Below are 14,471 nucleotides of genomic sequence, written 5' to 3'. Positions count from 1 at the left end.
TTCCCCCCCCCTTCCCCCTCCCCCCCCCCCCCACACACCTGCATGAGTGTGGGCATGATGGCGTCCTTCATCAGCACTGTGAGAGCTCCCCCGACACCAAGGTCGTCAGCGGTGACAGGCCGGCCTGTGCCGTACACCCCGGGGAGGGGAAAGGGTGGGGAGAGGGAGGCGAAAGGGGGAGAAAGGTCAAGAAACCCGGGGGAGGGGGGTAGGCACACGAGGGTGGACACGGGCACGGCGTGCACGCGTGCAGTAGTAGTGTGAAATGAAGAGGGGTAGGACGGACAGATATGATGGGACAGATAGGAGGGTTTCTAAGATTCGCAAAATACTTCATGTCCGCAACTCCTCCTCCTGACAGTGGGTGGGTGGGTGGGTGGGTGGGGAGCTAACTTAGGCGGGGGGATAAAGGGTGGGACTGAGGGCCAGATGAATGTGCCCAGCCCAGCCCAGCCCACCTCCCCCCTTTTTCGGCCCGACAAAACAAATCGTCAGATGCACCCACCATCGAAACCGCCGTCATAAAACCTCAGATGTGGGATCAGATCAGGACTTGCTGACCCCGCCAGCTCCAACCCAGCCCCACTGCCACACGCACACCCCCAGCCTCCAAATCCACATATAACCACCGTCCAGACAACCATTGCCCAAACGTCCCCCATCCTTTGGCGGTCGCACTTCCCCATCCAATCCAAGCACGCGCTCCCCCTCCGTCCCTCTCTCGTCTGGGTGGCCCCCGCCCTCATTTCTCCCGCTCCTCACCCTTCCTATCATTGCCCACCACCATCCTGCCCAGCCGCTCCCGCATGTCCGCCAGGTCTGTGGCGAGCGCCAGTACCGCCATGATTTCGGAGCTGACGGTGATGTCGAAACCCGTGGAGCGCGTGGCGCCCTTCTCCTCGGTGCCCTGACCCACCGTGATGCTGCGGAGGAACCTGGGGAGGAGAAGAATAGGAGGAAGAAGAAGAAGAGTAAGAGGGAAAAACAAAAAACGATCCGGATGGGACTCGAACTCGAACTCGAATTTGCTGGGGTAGGTGGGAAGGAAGAAAAGGAAACGCAGGACCGAATCGGAGAGAGGAAAAGGAGGGGGACGATGAGGGAACGTGTGAGATGTATTTGTCGCAAAACGTATGAGTGGAAATGTCACACAACCACGACGAAAACGTCGTAGTCCAGTAACGTAATGTAGTGGTAACGACAGCTGAAAACCTGTAAAGATGCTGACAGGATTATGTGTGTGCATATGCACTGTGTGTGCGGGTGGGGGGCCCCACAGGAGATCACGTGAACCAGGCTGGTCCTCGTGCCCCTGAATGTTGGCCTCAGCGCTGTGTATGTATGTATGTATGTATATATGTATGTATGTATATATGTATGTATGTATGTATATATGTATGTATATATGTATATATGTATGTATGTATGTATGTATGTATGTATGTATGTATGTATGTATGTATGTATGTATGTATGTATGTATGTATGTATGTATGTATGACTTAGATTACACTGTGGGCCGCGAGAGCCGGGGGCCGAAGCCGAAACACAGCGCAAGGGTCGGGAGCACACAGCACAAGTCGGTTAGTCTTGCGTGCTCCCGACCCCGACTCAGACTGCCAACACTCTACGCAGCCACTCCGCAGCCCCTCCATCCGGGGATGGCGCTGCATTGAATACACCACGAAGGGTTCTCAGGTCCCGCTAGGGCGAGTCCACAAGTCTCAGCTAGGGCAAAGTCAAAGGCTCTCTGAAACAACCCCCCAAAACACCACCAACGAAAACGGGATTCGAAGGGAAAACAAACAAACAACTAAAAGTTGGGTTAGGGCAGTCCCGGCAGGGGGGGGCTCCTGATATACCTAACAGGCCAACAAAAAACCTCCAAGAGAGAAAGGCTAAGAGAGCTCGACACCACAAGACGTCTTGCAACCACCTTAAAACAACTGACCTCCACCACCTGTCCCTTCCTGGGCTGGTCCAGGGGAGAAGTAGCCTTATAAAGAAAAGGGATCCCGCACAAGCCTGATCACCACTGCAGGGGCCCGGGATAGTCCGGCGAAACGACCAAAGCGTTAGCGTTGCCACGACACACAGCTCCTAGACCCTCCAGAAAACCGCAGGGGGAGGATTGTAGCCCGCGCGGCGCCTCCCCCTTACCGCCACTAACCTGAACGGTTGGTCCTCCAGAAACCTATTCACCCTGTCTCGTACTGCACCGCTCTCACCTTCGTCCCTCACCAAGCAACCCAGTCCCACAGAGAAGACGTGTCTAAATAGAATGGCCCTCCTCGGGCCACACCTCCCCCTCATCCGAGCCCCGCTACCACCACCAGACCTCAACCTCCCAAACACCAGAAAACCTACGTCCTTATGTATGTATGTATGTATGTATGTATGTATGTATGTATGTATGTATGTATGTATGTATGTATGTATGTATGTATGTATGTATGTATGTATGTATGTATGTATGTATGTATGTATGTATGTATGAACCCGAAAATGTACATATGCATGTGCGTGACACGGGGAGGGATGGACAGCATCAGTGCGCCAATGCCCTGCTGCACCTCCTGTCAATCCACAGGCCCTACCTGCTCTCGGGACGGTCCTTTGGAGGGTAAAAGCGCTATACCGGTAGTAATAGTTCCTAGCTGATAAACTGTAACAGTAACTGTAACTGTAACAACTGTAACCGACACGGCCATCCCACCCCAGGCCCTACCTGTCATTGGTGTCAATAACCCGGCGCCAAGTGATGGAAGCGGGGTCGATGTCCAGACGAGCAAACTCGCGACGTTCCTGCGGTTTTTAGTTGCGGCGGCATTGTTAGCGGTTGGTGGTTAGTCGGTAGTTTATGCCCGATTGGTTAGTCACACCTCACACACACATGAGTTAAGAACGACGCTCCCATCATCATTGTTTGGTTGGAGAAACACTCAGCTATTGTTTATCAGGTCCGGAGGTGTAGCTGGGGCCGTGCATGCAGTTCGCCGTTACCAGTTACACACACACACACACACACATACATACAGACAGACGGACACGGACGAAAAAGCAAACACACTGCTGCTGCTCCGCTGGGTTTTCCCGCTTTGTTCACCGGTTGGTCAACCTGAAACTGCTTTCACGGAAAGGGGTTCGTTGCGGCCCCCTTTAAGGGGGGGGGAGGGAAGGGGGCACCTGCCCTGTGCTTGTCGTCGCGCATCGCGCGCGTGCGGTAGCAGAATGACCTCTGCTTTGTCCGCGCAGCCTTGCAAAGTGGAAACACTTTTTAGGGGGCCGTGCCCAAGAAACAACAGGTTATGCTCGACTAATGAACCTATCAGGTAAACTTTTAGGTACTCGTGCGCTCATGTAGCTCACAGGTCTAATTGCTTTTCGGGCTGGTGCTACGAGTGCTTATTTGAATGCTTAGGACTGGAAAATAGATTTTTAGGTTCTGCGTGGTTCTAGGACTCCGGGTGCCCTGGTTGTCTGTGTCGTCAGTTCCAGCCGCCCGCCACCTGCCACCCTGTCGAAGCGCGGCGGCAGTACACAGTACTGCTGTAGTGCATGTTTTAAGAGAAATACACAACTATAATTTTCTTTCTGGAAAGACTGTCATGCCTGTCGAAGAAGCGTTCGCAAGAACGTACCGGAACCGGTTCATTCAATGATGTGCACGATACCGACTCTCGAGAAGCTCCAGAACGATTAAAAAAATCATCTTTGCTTTCACAGTCACGACATGAAGTTCAGAATTCATACTTTACTCAGGATCGGTTTACACGGTTGATGCCGCGGTTTACCGGGGGAGTGCTGGCCTGAGACACAGACATTTCTTTCCTACGTCCGTACCTTCGCGCCGCGTTTTGCCATTGCAGCGCCGCCGCTCATTTCTAGGGCTCTTGACATCACCTTTCGAATCAACATCTACTTGAAAACCCACCACATCTAGGTCTACAAGTGTTTATGAAAATTCTAACACGTCGCCGGCCTTCAGATCTCGCTTTGATATGAAGACATTTCCCTCATTTCGCGGCTCCGAAAATCATTAAAAAACATACATACATGCATACATACATACAAACACACAGAAGAAGCTTCTCAAGTCGCCTACCTCGGGTGTCAGCTCGTCCGGGTCGGTTTTGTTGATGCCTAATTTGGCAAGTCGGCGCAACATCACAGTAGCGAACTTGCGCTTACCCTGGGGCACAGACGGGGGGCCGGGCGGGGGAGCGGGAGCGGGGGCGGGGTAGGTGGGTGAGTGGCTGGGTGGCAGTGGTGGGTTTGGGCTAATGCGCCGTAAATGCGTCTCCTTAGCCGGTGCTCTGGGTTTTAGGTTTTAGCTGCATTTGCCGGGGGGGTTCAGAGCTGAGGAGCGCGGATTGCCTCCGCTCCGAAACCAACCCCATGACACCGCTGTGACACCCCGACACACTTTTAGCCCCCAGTCGATCCGAAACTCTTTTTCATCGCCCATTACCTGCTGTTCCACCACCGTCCCAACCCACCACCCTCCCAAAATACACACATACATACATACACATACATACATGTAGCGAGACCTGAGAGCCCTTCGTGGTGTATTCAATGCAGCGCCATCCCCGGATGGAGGGGCTGCGGAGTGGCTGCGTAGAGTGTTGGCAGTCTGAGTCGGGGTCGGGAGCACGCAAGACTAACCGACTTGTGCTGTGTGCTCCCGACCCTTGCGCTGTGTTTCGGCTTCGGCCCCCGGCTCTCGCGGCCCACAGTGTAATCTAAGTCATACATACATACATACATACATACATACATACATACATACATACATACATACATACATACATACATGCATACATACATACATACATACATACATACATACATACATACATACATACATACATACATACATACATACATACACATGCACATACACACGACACTCACACGCGCACACATGTTGCATTTACCTGCTTGTCCGCCGGGCACAGTCTGTTGAACAACGCCTCGTCGCTCTGGCTGGCTTCGTGGAACATGCGCACATCGATTGCGGCGGCCAGCAGGTTGTTGGCGGCGGTGATGGCGTGGATGTCGCCTGTGAGGTGCAGGTTCATCTCCTCCATGGGGATAACCTGGCGGGGTGCGGTGCGTGCGGTGCGGTGAGTTGGGGGCAACACAGAGACCGGGGGAGGGGGGGAAGGAGGGCGCCCAAGGGAAGTGAGTTTAGGCAGTGGCTGACCCCTAAGACAGCTTTTTGCCAAATCACACATACATACATACATACATGCATACATACATACATACATACATACATACATACATACATACATATATACGTATATATGTATATATACGTACATGCATACATACATACATACATGCATACACGAGTACACTGTAGCCAGTACCTGGCTGTAGCCGCCACCCGCCGCACCGCCCTTGATGCCGAAGGTAGGGCCCTGGCTGGGCTGCCGTACACACGTCAGCACCTGGGGAAAGGAGCGAGTACGGTAACAACCGAGGGCAGGTAGGCTGGGGCAGGGAGGTGGGGTTTACAGGACCGGCTGTGGAAAGGGGCCTTGTGCCGTACTGGTTTCGGATCTGAGAAGTCCCAGGGCCGCTGCGAGGCGAAAACTAGGCGACCAAAGGGAGGTGTTGAAAGAGAAAAAAACACTGTTGTAGTACGACAATTGCTTGGCACAAAGGAAGGCTGAGACTTGCTCAGGGCGTTGGAGAATAATGCAACGTACTCCACTAGGGACATCACCCCCTCACAGCCGCCCCAGTCCCCAGCCCCTCCTCTCCCCCCCCCAAAACACACACACACACACACACGCACACACACAAGCACAGCTAGCCAGTCGCACCTTCTTCTTAAGGTACGCTCCGAGCGCCTGGCACAGCCCAATGGTGGTGGTGCTCTTGCCCTCGCCGAGGGGGGTGGGGGTGATGCCCGCCACCACCACTGCGGAGCCCGGGAAGGGGGAGGAGGGGGGTGTACAGCGGGAGGGGGACGCGGCGGAGAGGAGTCGTGTGGAGGCGTGGTTGGGGAGCTGGTCGGCGGCAGTGACGGGAGCCAGAACAGGTAGGTAGGTGGGTATGTAGGTATGTAGGTATGTAGGTATGTAGGTAGGCATGGAAAGGTGGCACCGGGCAGTGCAATGCGGTTAGAGGGTCAGCGACTGGGCGTGCAACTAGTTGCCCTGGTAGTGTGGGGCACAGCAGGAGAAGCTTGGCGCGCATGTACGAACAAGACTTAGGGCCGGCGGGCGTTCGCGCCAATTCGCTTCAGCTGTCACTCAGCCAACGTAATCCCGTACCATCGCGCTGCATTGATACCAACCCAGTTCGACGTTGCTCTGTGCAAGACACTGAAGTGTATGGGATGAATATTGTACGACATTTCGAATACCAGTAGGGATGGCACAGCCGGCTGTCAAGTGCCCAGGCCATCATGTTTTGTGGTGGTCCCATCTCCTATTGATAGCCTCTGTCACAGTAGCTGCAGCACCTTCACGCTAGCGCAACATGAAGCCTCTCCTAGAGCCCGCTTGCCTAAACGCATCACTTTAAATGCATTTCGGCATACCATATTTTCCATCTGGAGCTCCCGCCAAGCGATCGCGGACGCTGAGCTTCACCTGAGGGGAAGGGGTATAGACGATTATCATCAGAATCCCTTTCTTCACTGGTCTTCAGAGCAGACATATTGCCCCCGACTGGAAATATATATTCATACTGGTTGTTTCCGTCTACATAGAAGTCGCGAACGTCAGGTTTAGATCTCCCCAACGCCTCGGTCGGGTCCATGGCGATGCAGGATCCTGCTTGCGCGTCTGCTGGACTTTGCCGACAGCCCATCACATGCACTTTTTTTATGTGCGACATGCTATCACACCTTGGCTTTGTGGGTTCCATAAAGATCATATTCATCGGGAAGCAAGCCGACAGCCTCCGCGATTTTAGCGATGTGCACCGGCTCCACCGACTGCGCGATCTCAATGTCCGATGGCACAGGCTGCTTCACAGGGAGCAAAGGTTTGTATTCCGTCGCTGCCATTTTGCTGGTTGAGTAGCCTTGTAGAATCACGCTAAGCAAGGAAAATGTCCAACGAGGGTTACCATATGCGCGGCGAATGAATTTCAAAATTGCGATTGCTTACATCAATGTCCATGTGCCTGCCGATGTTCACGCGTTGCGTGTTAGGTTTCGCGTTGCGTCGTAGGTTGACTCGTACAGGGAAGGTAGGCCAAATATTACACAGCAGGAGAATCATGATTTTGATCCGACAAAACCGACACAAGTCATGTAGAAAAGGTTGCCACCCCAAAAGAACAGTGTTCAAACATGACGATGACAACAGGCCTACGACGACAAACCCGGGGAAATATCGCGCGCGTAGAACAGGACGCCGGGTTTTCCACATACACACCTCCATCAACCCGCTCCAGCTACGCCGAGCACCCCCATTCGTCCATTTCTGAAATTAACGATTATGGATCCTGTAGCTAAGGCAACAGTGGCCCCAAAAGGCTCCAAGCAAAGGAGAGGGCAAGGCACTAAGCTGTGCAGACTGTCCCTTGCTTTGGGGGCCGGATGCAAACGGAGGTCCAAACGCACGCTTAACGGAAGGCCGAGCTTGCCTGTAACGCTGGTATTCGGGCCCCATACCCGTTACCACAGGCTTGAACACGCATGGGGTTCACAAAAGAAATGCCCTACACCAAACGGGACATGCTCCCCAAGCAACTCCTCAATTAATTGGCTCCAGAGCCTCTATCGTCTGGATGCTGTTCCCGCGAATAACCACCATGCCGATGTCAACCTTGAGCTTCTCGTCCACTGTTTGGTCAAGCACCACATTCATAAACTGGTCAAAACCACGTAGCGTCCCTGATACGTGCCGATTAGCGTTCAAGTGAACTGCGCATAGCAGGAAAGGAGGTGCAGTTACGACGGCGCAGACCAGAAAACGTACTATTCAGAGCAGGTTATGTCGTCATCAGATGCTTACTGCTAAGCTTCTTGTCCATGAAGCGCTTCAGCTCTGGAGGCGCAACCTTTGGCATTTCCGCACAAATATGAAGGCCCTATCGACTGCCGAGATCGTTCTTCTGGAACGAAAAGCTGAAATAAGGTTGTAGATTTTACGAGTACAAATGCTGTAAGCTGCGTGGGGAAAACGAGCGATGTAAGCAGCGATCGGACTGGAGGAATTGACTGTATAGACAGGTTAACCTCTTCACAAGCACTGACTACGTGAAGGGACAAATGTGAACATTTACCACTGTCTCGATGATAATGACTGTGTCCTTTTCCATGTACTTCGCCGCCCAAGGCCGTACGGCGGACACCGACAGTGCGAGCCAATGCGAAAACATCCTCAGCCATGGCTTACATCTCACAGGTTACAAGTACAACCCCCGTGGCACATCAAGGCACTTAACATGCTCATACACAAGTAGACTTCCGCGACTTCAACCCTTTTTGACGACTTAGGACCTAACCCCCCGTCCCCAATCCCAAGCATCTTAGGCTCCCTCATTCCTCACTCAGGATCAACCCGACACAGCTCACGAAGACACCCCACTGCCACGCAAGAAGACCAAACGTTGGCCTTGCAACTGCCATACGGCCAGATGTGCCGATGGGTCTTCGAGCAGGGCCACGCACACTCGCGCCAGTGTTCCAACTACCACATACGCCTTCAGCCCTTCCCTCCCCTAAGCTCCAGCCGCATTCCTCTGTCCCCCGCAGCCAGCTCAGGTTCCTGGTGCGCGTCTTCCTCCTCCTCCCTCTCTCGCACTCCGGTTCTCGGTCCTGCTAACCTCGCTCCTGAGCTGCTTACCGTCCACACAGTGCTATTGTTGTAAATTGTAGCAGCTACTATAAGTCGCAGAATAATCCCTTCACCTCCTCCCTCCTCCCTCCTCCTCCCTCCTCCCACCTCCTCCCTCCTCCCACCTCCTCCCTCGTAACCACCAAGACATCAGTACCTGCACCCCTGCCGGCGGCGATGAGACTCTCCGCCACATCTCTCATCCCCAAAACCACATCATTCTATCATTCTTTGCACCTCAGGCCCCGTCTCTGTATAGCTCGGTAGCATAGTACCGGTGCCCAACCGGCTTGGGTTAACACTGGCTGAGTGTGTCGGCGGGAAAGGGTGCAGATAGAGACCCTCGCACGTGGTACGACACATGCTTGGTAGCGGTAGTAGCAGCTGTTGCCTGTGCTGCTGCTGCTATGTAAATGCTACTGCTGGCGAATGGGTGTCATTTTGCTCGGCTCCGTAGAGCAGTTGCTTTATCAGCTGCCGCCAGGAAGGTTGCGGCGCCATCAGGTCGACCTTCTCCGTTGCCTCCATGGGTGGTGGCGGTGACAGTGGCGGTGGTAGGGGTGGTGGTGGTGGTGGTGGTGGTAGGGGTGGTGGTAGTGGCGATGGTAGTGGCGGTGGTAGTGGCAAAGCCCTTGCCTTTTCCCGCTTTCGATGCGGCTGCTGTCCATCCCGCCGACTTCTACTGCTCAGATTTCTCCTTGGCTTCGAGCACCTGTGCACGGCAGGACAGTGAATACGTTATAGAACCGTGCCGTCTTGTGTAACAGAGGGAACATTAGCTTGCGTAGGAGAAAAAATGACGGAAGCAGTACCGGTACGCAACTAAGTAGCCATGTGTGCACTTTTGTGTCAGTCAGAATGGTTGATAATAATAATACACAATAAGTATTGAACCACCGTGGACTCAAAATGGAGGAAAGTCAAGGTGCATTCATTCCCGGAACCCAGGGAACCGCGCCTTAGCAGTCGTTGTTGTGCCAATTACGACACACATTACCCGGCAATATACATGAAGACCAGGCAATTGTTGCCATTATGGTGCTGTCACCGCCGTGCTGCCGTACTGCCGCATGCTTCGCCGTACCGCCGTACCTTGCGGATGATGACGTCCTTGGGTGCCTGGTAGCTGATGACGGTATCCATGACGGCCAGCCCGAGCGCTGGCCATGCGATGAGAGTAGAGATCTGCTGAAATGGGTTTCGGGGCCAGGCAAGGAACGCAGAAATCCGTTGAAAGTCTTTTTCATGGAAACACACGAGCAGGTGAGTACGTAGAGATCGAGGGGAGAAGAAAAAATGAGGGTTGGAGAGGGGATGTGGGTCAAGTTCGGGAGAGGGGGCCGGTGATTTTCTGGGGGAGGCGCTACATGTCCCAGACTAGGCCTTGAAATCGGCCGAAGCGCTTCCTTCCCAAGCCCTTTGAGGCTCGGGCCCTTAGTCCTTACCCGCCACGGCCATAGTTGCCGCTTATTGAAGTAGTATCTGGATGCTGCGAGGCGGGAGTTCGTGGGATATTGGTCAAATCGGTGCTATGCGGACTTCCGGGGCTTTGGACGATGAGAGCTTTGTGGCTGGGCCCTGGTCCGAGTCTTGACAAGAAGGAGAGCGCCAGTGTTACTGAAAAGCTCACCTGCTGCAGCTACTAATCCGATACCTAGTTTGATGTCTCTTTGAGAGATGTCCATTAGGGTAGCGTTTTTCACTTTCCACTATATTTACCAAATGATCACCTGGCTGCAATGTTCACAGAGTTCATTCAAATGAATACTTCCGCTTTAGGGCCAGCATTGCTTCATGCCGGGTTGCTTTACAGTTGGTTATTTATCTCGTCCCATTATACGGCGACCGTTAAGCTGATTGAAGCTGGGAAGCCGAAGGTCGATACGCGAGGAAGGCAGTCAGCTACACGGCTCCCGCTCTGTTTTTTGTGAACTGAAGTAGCACAAAGCTTCATCGTCTGGTGACTTGGACGGCTTCCGGTAATCTCGATTGCGGCGGCGCCACTTTAAATTTCTATCTGAGGAATGCACCAGCGATACCTGACGCCCTCGTTCCACGGACCTCTGCGGCTGCGGGTGTTGTCTGTCCGTGCCGGGCGGCCATCGGGAGGGTCAACGACGTGAGTTCTGGCTTTTATTTTATTTGGTTCCTTAACTACGAATTGAGGACTAGCCCATATCATAGCTGCCATTTATATCACTGAGGCATCGTAACCGGAAGGGTTATACCCGGTTGGCATGCCCCTGACCGTCTGGACGAGCAGCCCTAACGCTGCCATTGCGCAGCAAGACGTTTATCGGTCACTATATCTTCTTGATCAAGTGCTTCTTACTGTCTTGAAAATCATACCCGCATAATCTCTGCAGCAAAGTGATTAGCTGGGATCCTTCGCCCGCCCATGTCTGCATTTCCCCTTTCCCAATTAGAGACTTGCCGTGGCTGCCAGAGCTCAGGCCGCTTTAAACACACCAACACAGATGATATGTCGAAAACGACTTGGGAAAAGAATCCTGTTGTATTGGACGCATCCGCCACAAACAAGGCATGCAGGCGGCCACCCCCTCATTGACATGGCTTTCCGCACCCGCCACAAAATGAACGTGACAGACACCCAATCATCATTTTCCTGTTGGCTCCTACTTCGCTCGTGTTCATCCATTATCACTCCGTCTTTAATGTAGAGTCTACTCTCTTTTTATCTATTTTCTGGGGATTTCGTAGATACAAATCGGAGCGGCCTGGCAGCTCTCGAGACAGGCCATGGGCTGGCAGAGCCAATCGGGGCAATGAGGACGAGCGAAGGGACGAGCGTAGGTACGGCAGTCAAGGCGACGGCGAGTACGGTGGAGGCAAACGGTACGGCGCTCACCGACAGCGTGAATCCGGCGAGGGACGCCGTGGGGAGGACGAGTGGCGGCGGCGGCGGCACGGCGGTGACGGCCATGATGGCACCAACCGTCGCAACTGGCCGGTTTCGGAGGCGACATCGGGCCCAGATAACCGGCGGGCGCAGCAAAAGCCGCTTTCTGGAACAGCAGCCGAGCAGCCGCAACAGTTGAAACGGCGCGAACGGGATGATTACGGTGACGGAGGAGATGACAGAGGGTACGACACCGAGTACGACGAGGCTTCGTACGAAGACGCAGGTGAAGGTGATGAGCGGACTGGCGCAGCTGGCGGCCGCCGCCGCAATGAAGGCAGCGCCGCTGGCCCTTGCTTACGTGATACACTCCAGGGAGAGGCGTTGTACGGCGTGTTCCCCGTACTGGCGGCGCTGCGGGCGAAAAGGTGCGGTGCCTGACTGCGACTGACGAAGGGAGAGGTCGGGGCCTCGAGAAGACGTCGAACAGAAGCGTGATGTCAAGAGCCCGTGGGCGGGTGGGCGGGTGGGCGGGTGGGTGGGCGTTACGAGCATATTCGCGAAAATAGTACTGAGTTGTGCACACATACATACATACACACACGGTCTTTCCGTTGGGGCTGGGTCCCAGCCCCTGGCCAGTGTCAGGCCCGGTCAGATTCTTGTAACCTTCACACACACACACACACATATACACACATATACACACATATACACACATATACACACATATACACACACATGTATACACACATACACACACGCTGGTGGTGGTGGTGGTGGTGGTGTCACGGGAAACATCTGCCTAGTAAGCCCCCAGTAATAGGCCTTCTCCTCTTTCCTGCGGGATGAAGGGCCTGCTAAACTAACGGTCGGGTTATAGGGTCCGTGCCGCTTTGTCTTGCTTGCTTTTCTTCTCACATATCCTTTTCCTCATACGCCTCCGCACACATCTCCCTCCGTTTCCTTCCTTTCTTTCTCTCCTGGTGATTGATCTCCTCACGGCTCCCCCCCCCCTCAACAACGACAACGTGGTTCGTCTTCCCCCCCCCCCGCTCCAACCAACCTTTCGGCTGGCGGGCGGCGAAGGCGGAAGGTGCACCGGGCCTTCATTCTCTCATCCATGGACCTGTCCAAGCGCAAAGATGCGGGACTGGTACGGCAAGTGGAGGCGCTGTGTTCGGAAGCCGGGGTGGAGGTGGTGCGTACTGGCCGACATGAACTCAACCTGATGTCGTACGACCGACCGCACCAGGTTGGTAGGGAAGGTTTCTGTTTCTGTTTTTCTGGTTTCGGAGTTTTAGGGTCTTCGGATTTTCGGATGACGCGTTGACGGGCGGCTTGGTTTGGCCGCCAGGTGCGCCAGTGCCGCCAGGTGCACAAAGTAAAACCGTTAGTGGATCCGATCGTACGGTTTGTACGGCAGGTTGGGTTTGGGCATCAATTATTGTGGCCACGGCATAGTTTTTGCGGGAAGGACGGTGAAGGGTATTGTTGCGCCTGCCTACACGGAAAGGGTGCTGGGGGCCATATTTTATTTATTATTGTGGCGCTTTTCCCTTTCGCAAAGTACACAAATCAGTGTGACATCGTCGGAAAGCGATGCCTGTCTGCAGGGTTTGGTTCTCGACGTCTCCCCCCTGGAGTTGGCCGAAATGGACGAGTTTCCGCCGGCGGATGAGGTCATCGCGGCAGCGGCGGGTGCCGTACACGGTGGCGCTGCCGGTACGGCAGCTCCGCCTGTATGGCTCGCGCTGGACGAGGTGGTTGACCCGGTGAGTGGTTGGTTGGTTGGTTGGGGCGGGTGGAGGGGTCAGGGGTGTGTGTGTACATGAGTATGTGTGTGTGTAAATGAACTGAGCCGCGAGATGTACATACATGCATACATACATACATACATACATACATACATACATACATACATACATACATACATACATACATACATACATACATACATACATACATACCGAAGACAAGTAGTAGTCCGGGAACGCAGTGATAGAAAACAGCTGAAAAGGTTTCAAGATGTGGATGGGAAAAAGAAAGGCGGCCGTGCGAGAAAAAAGAAAATAGAAATGGCTGGAGGCGCTGTCGTGGCGATAAGGACTACTACTGGGAGGAGGGGTGGCGGCGGTGATAGTGGGCGGCTACAGAGTCGACTGATGTCATAACCGCTACTACTGCCACACGGGCTACGCAAGGGCCTTTTTTTGTCCCAACTAAAGAACTCTGGAACTCTGAGCAGAGAGGACCTTTCCATTGTCCGGTCGTAACTAGCTATCTAGCTAACTGACGGACAACTGGGGGGGCAAGGGCGGTCTATGCGTCAACCCCGGATACCACGTCAACGATGATGATAAGGGTGGGTGCCGAGGCCCCCTCCCCCAGGGGCACAAGAACCCCTCCCGTGAGTGAGTGAGTGAGTGAGTGCGGAATGTTGGCTGAATGCACTCTCAGCATGCACAGCACAGCAGCGGCTCCTAAAGCCCGAGGTCTCAGCTCAAGGCGGGTCCCGCTGCAGCTGCCGGTCTCGGAGCCCCTCCCGGGTATGTCTTCTCAAAGCTTCGGAAATTCTGAAACCCTTCCCAACGTTCAACCTCTTCCTTACGCCGTACCATGTTGTATGGCTTCTTGAACCCCGCGCAGCAAAACCTGGGTGCTGTGGTAAGGTCGGCTTACTGCCTGGGTGCTGGGGGAGTGCTGGCCTGCGCACGTAACTGCGCCCCCTTGAGCGCTGTGGTGTCCAAGGTGGGGGAGGGGGTGGGAGAGGGGGTGGGGGAGGGGGTGGGGGAGGAGCC

General features: G+C 54.2%; 4 protein-coding genes across 4 annotated transcripts in view; 1 reads left to right on the top strand and 3 right to left on the bottom strand.

The window, feature by feature from the left end:
• The window catches only part of VOLCADRAFT_79713 (uncharacterized protein), a gene marked incomplete at its 5' end in the record, with an annotated part of 12,011 nt that extends 4,981 nt beyond the window's left edge, over window positions 1-7,030 (bottom strand). The window contains 9 exons of the mRNA XM_002947364.1: window positions 39-124; window positions 763-935; window positions 2,729-2,805; window positions 4,106-4,192; window positions 4,941-5,102; window positions 5,379-5,459; window positions 5,838-5,935; window positions 6,560-6,611; window positions 6,869-7,030. Of these exons, the coding sequence (XP_002947410.1) occupies window positions 39-124; window positions 763-935; window positions 2,729-2,805; window positions 4,106-4,192; window positions 4,941-5,102; window positions 5,379-5,459; window positions 5,838-5,935; window positions 6,560-6,611; window positions 6,869-7,030 (978 nt within the window). The remainder of the gene's footprint in view (window positions 1-38; window positions 125-762; window positions 936-2,728; window positions 2,806-4,105; window positions 4,193-4,940; window positions 5,103-5,378; window positions 5,460-5,837; window positions 5,936-6,559; window positions 6,612-6,868) is intronic.
• An 84-nt stretch (window positions 7,031-7,114) lies between these two features.
• VOLCADRAFT_87780 (uncharacterized protein) lies at window positions 7,115-8,245 on the bottom strand. Its single transcript, XM_002947363.1, has 2 exons — window positions 7,986-8,245; window positions 7,115-7,894 (listed from the first exon to the last, which is right to left on the bottom strand). Exons 1-2 carry the CDS (start codon window positions 8,038-8,040, stop codon window positions 7,725-7,727), a joined length of 225 nt encoding a protein of 74 aa, XP_002947409.1. The 5' UTR covers window positions 8,041-8,245; the 3' UTR covers window positions 7,115-7,724.
• A 1,244-nt stretch (window positions 8,246-9,489) lies between these two features.
• Window positions 9,490-10,495, bottom strand: VOLCADRAFT_116448 (uncharacterized protein; the record flags this gene model as incomplete). The annotated part of the gene is made up of 4 exons (XM_002947362.1): window positions 9,490-9,522; window positions 9,903-9,995; window positions 10,256-10,299; window positions 10,441-10,495. The coding sequence occupies 4 exons, from the start codon at window positions 10,493-10,495 to the stop codon at window positions 9,490-9,492; spliced, it is 225 nt and encodes a 74-aa protein (XP_002947408.1).
• A 339-nt stretch (window positions 10,496-10,834) lies between these two features.
• VOLCADRAFT_103485 (uncharacterized protein) overlaps window positions 10,835-14,471 on the top strand; it is a gene marked incomplete at its 5' end in the record, with an annotated part of 7,769 nt that continues 4,132 nt past the window's right edge. The window contains 5 exons of the mRNA XM_002947501.1: window positions 10,835-10,929; window positions 11,418-12,098; window positions 12,760-12,925; window positions 13,317-13,445; window positions 14,320-14,421. Of these exons, the coding sequence (XP_002947547.1) occupies window positions 10,835-10,929; window positions 11,418-12,098; window positions 12,760-12,925; window positions 13,317-13,445; window positions 14,320-14,421 (1,173 nt within the window). The remainder of the gene's footprint in view (window positions 10,930-11,417; window positions 12,099-12,759; window positions 12,926-13,316; window positions 13,446-14,319; window positions 14,422-14,471) is intronic.

This window comes from Volvox carteri (assembly GCF_000143455.1).
Source record: "Volvox carteri f. nagariensis unplaced genomic scaffold VOLCAscaffold_6, whole genome shotgun sequence".
In the NCBI taxonomy this organism is placed as follows: Eukaryota; Viridiplantae; Chlorophyta; class Chlorophyceae; order Chlamydomonadales; family Volvocaceae; genus Volvox; species Volvox carteri.
This window is presented reverse-complemented; position numbering and strand designations above follow the sequence as displayed.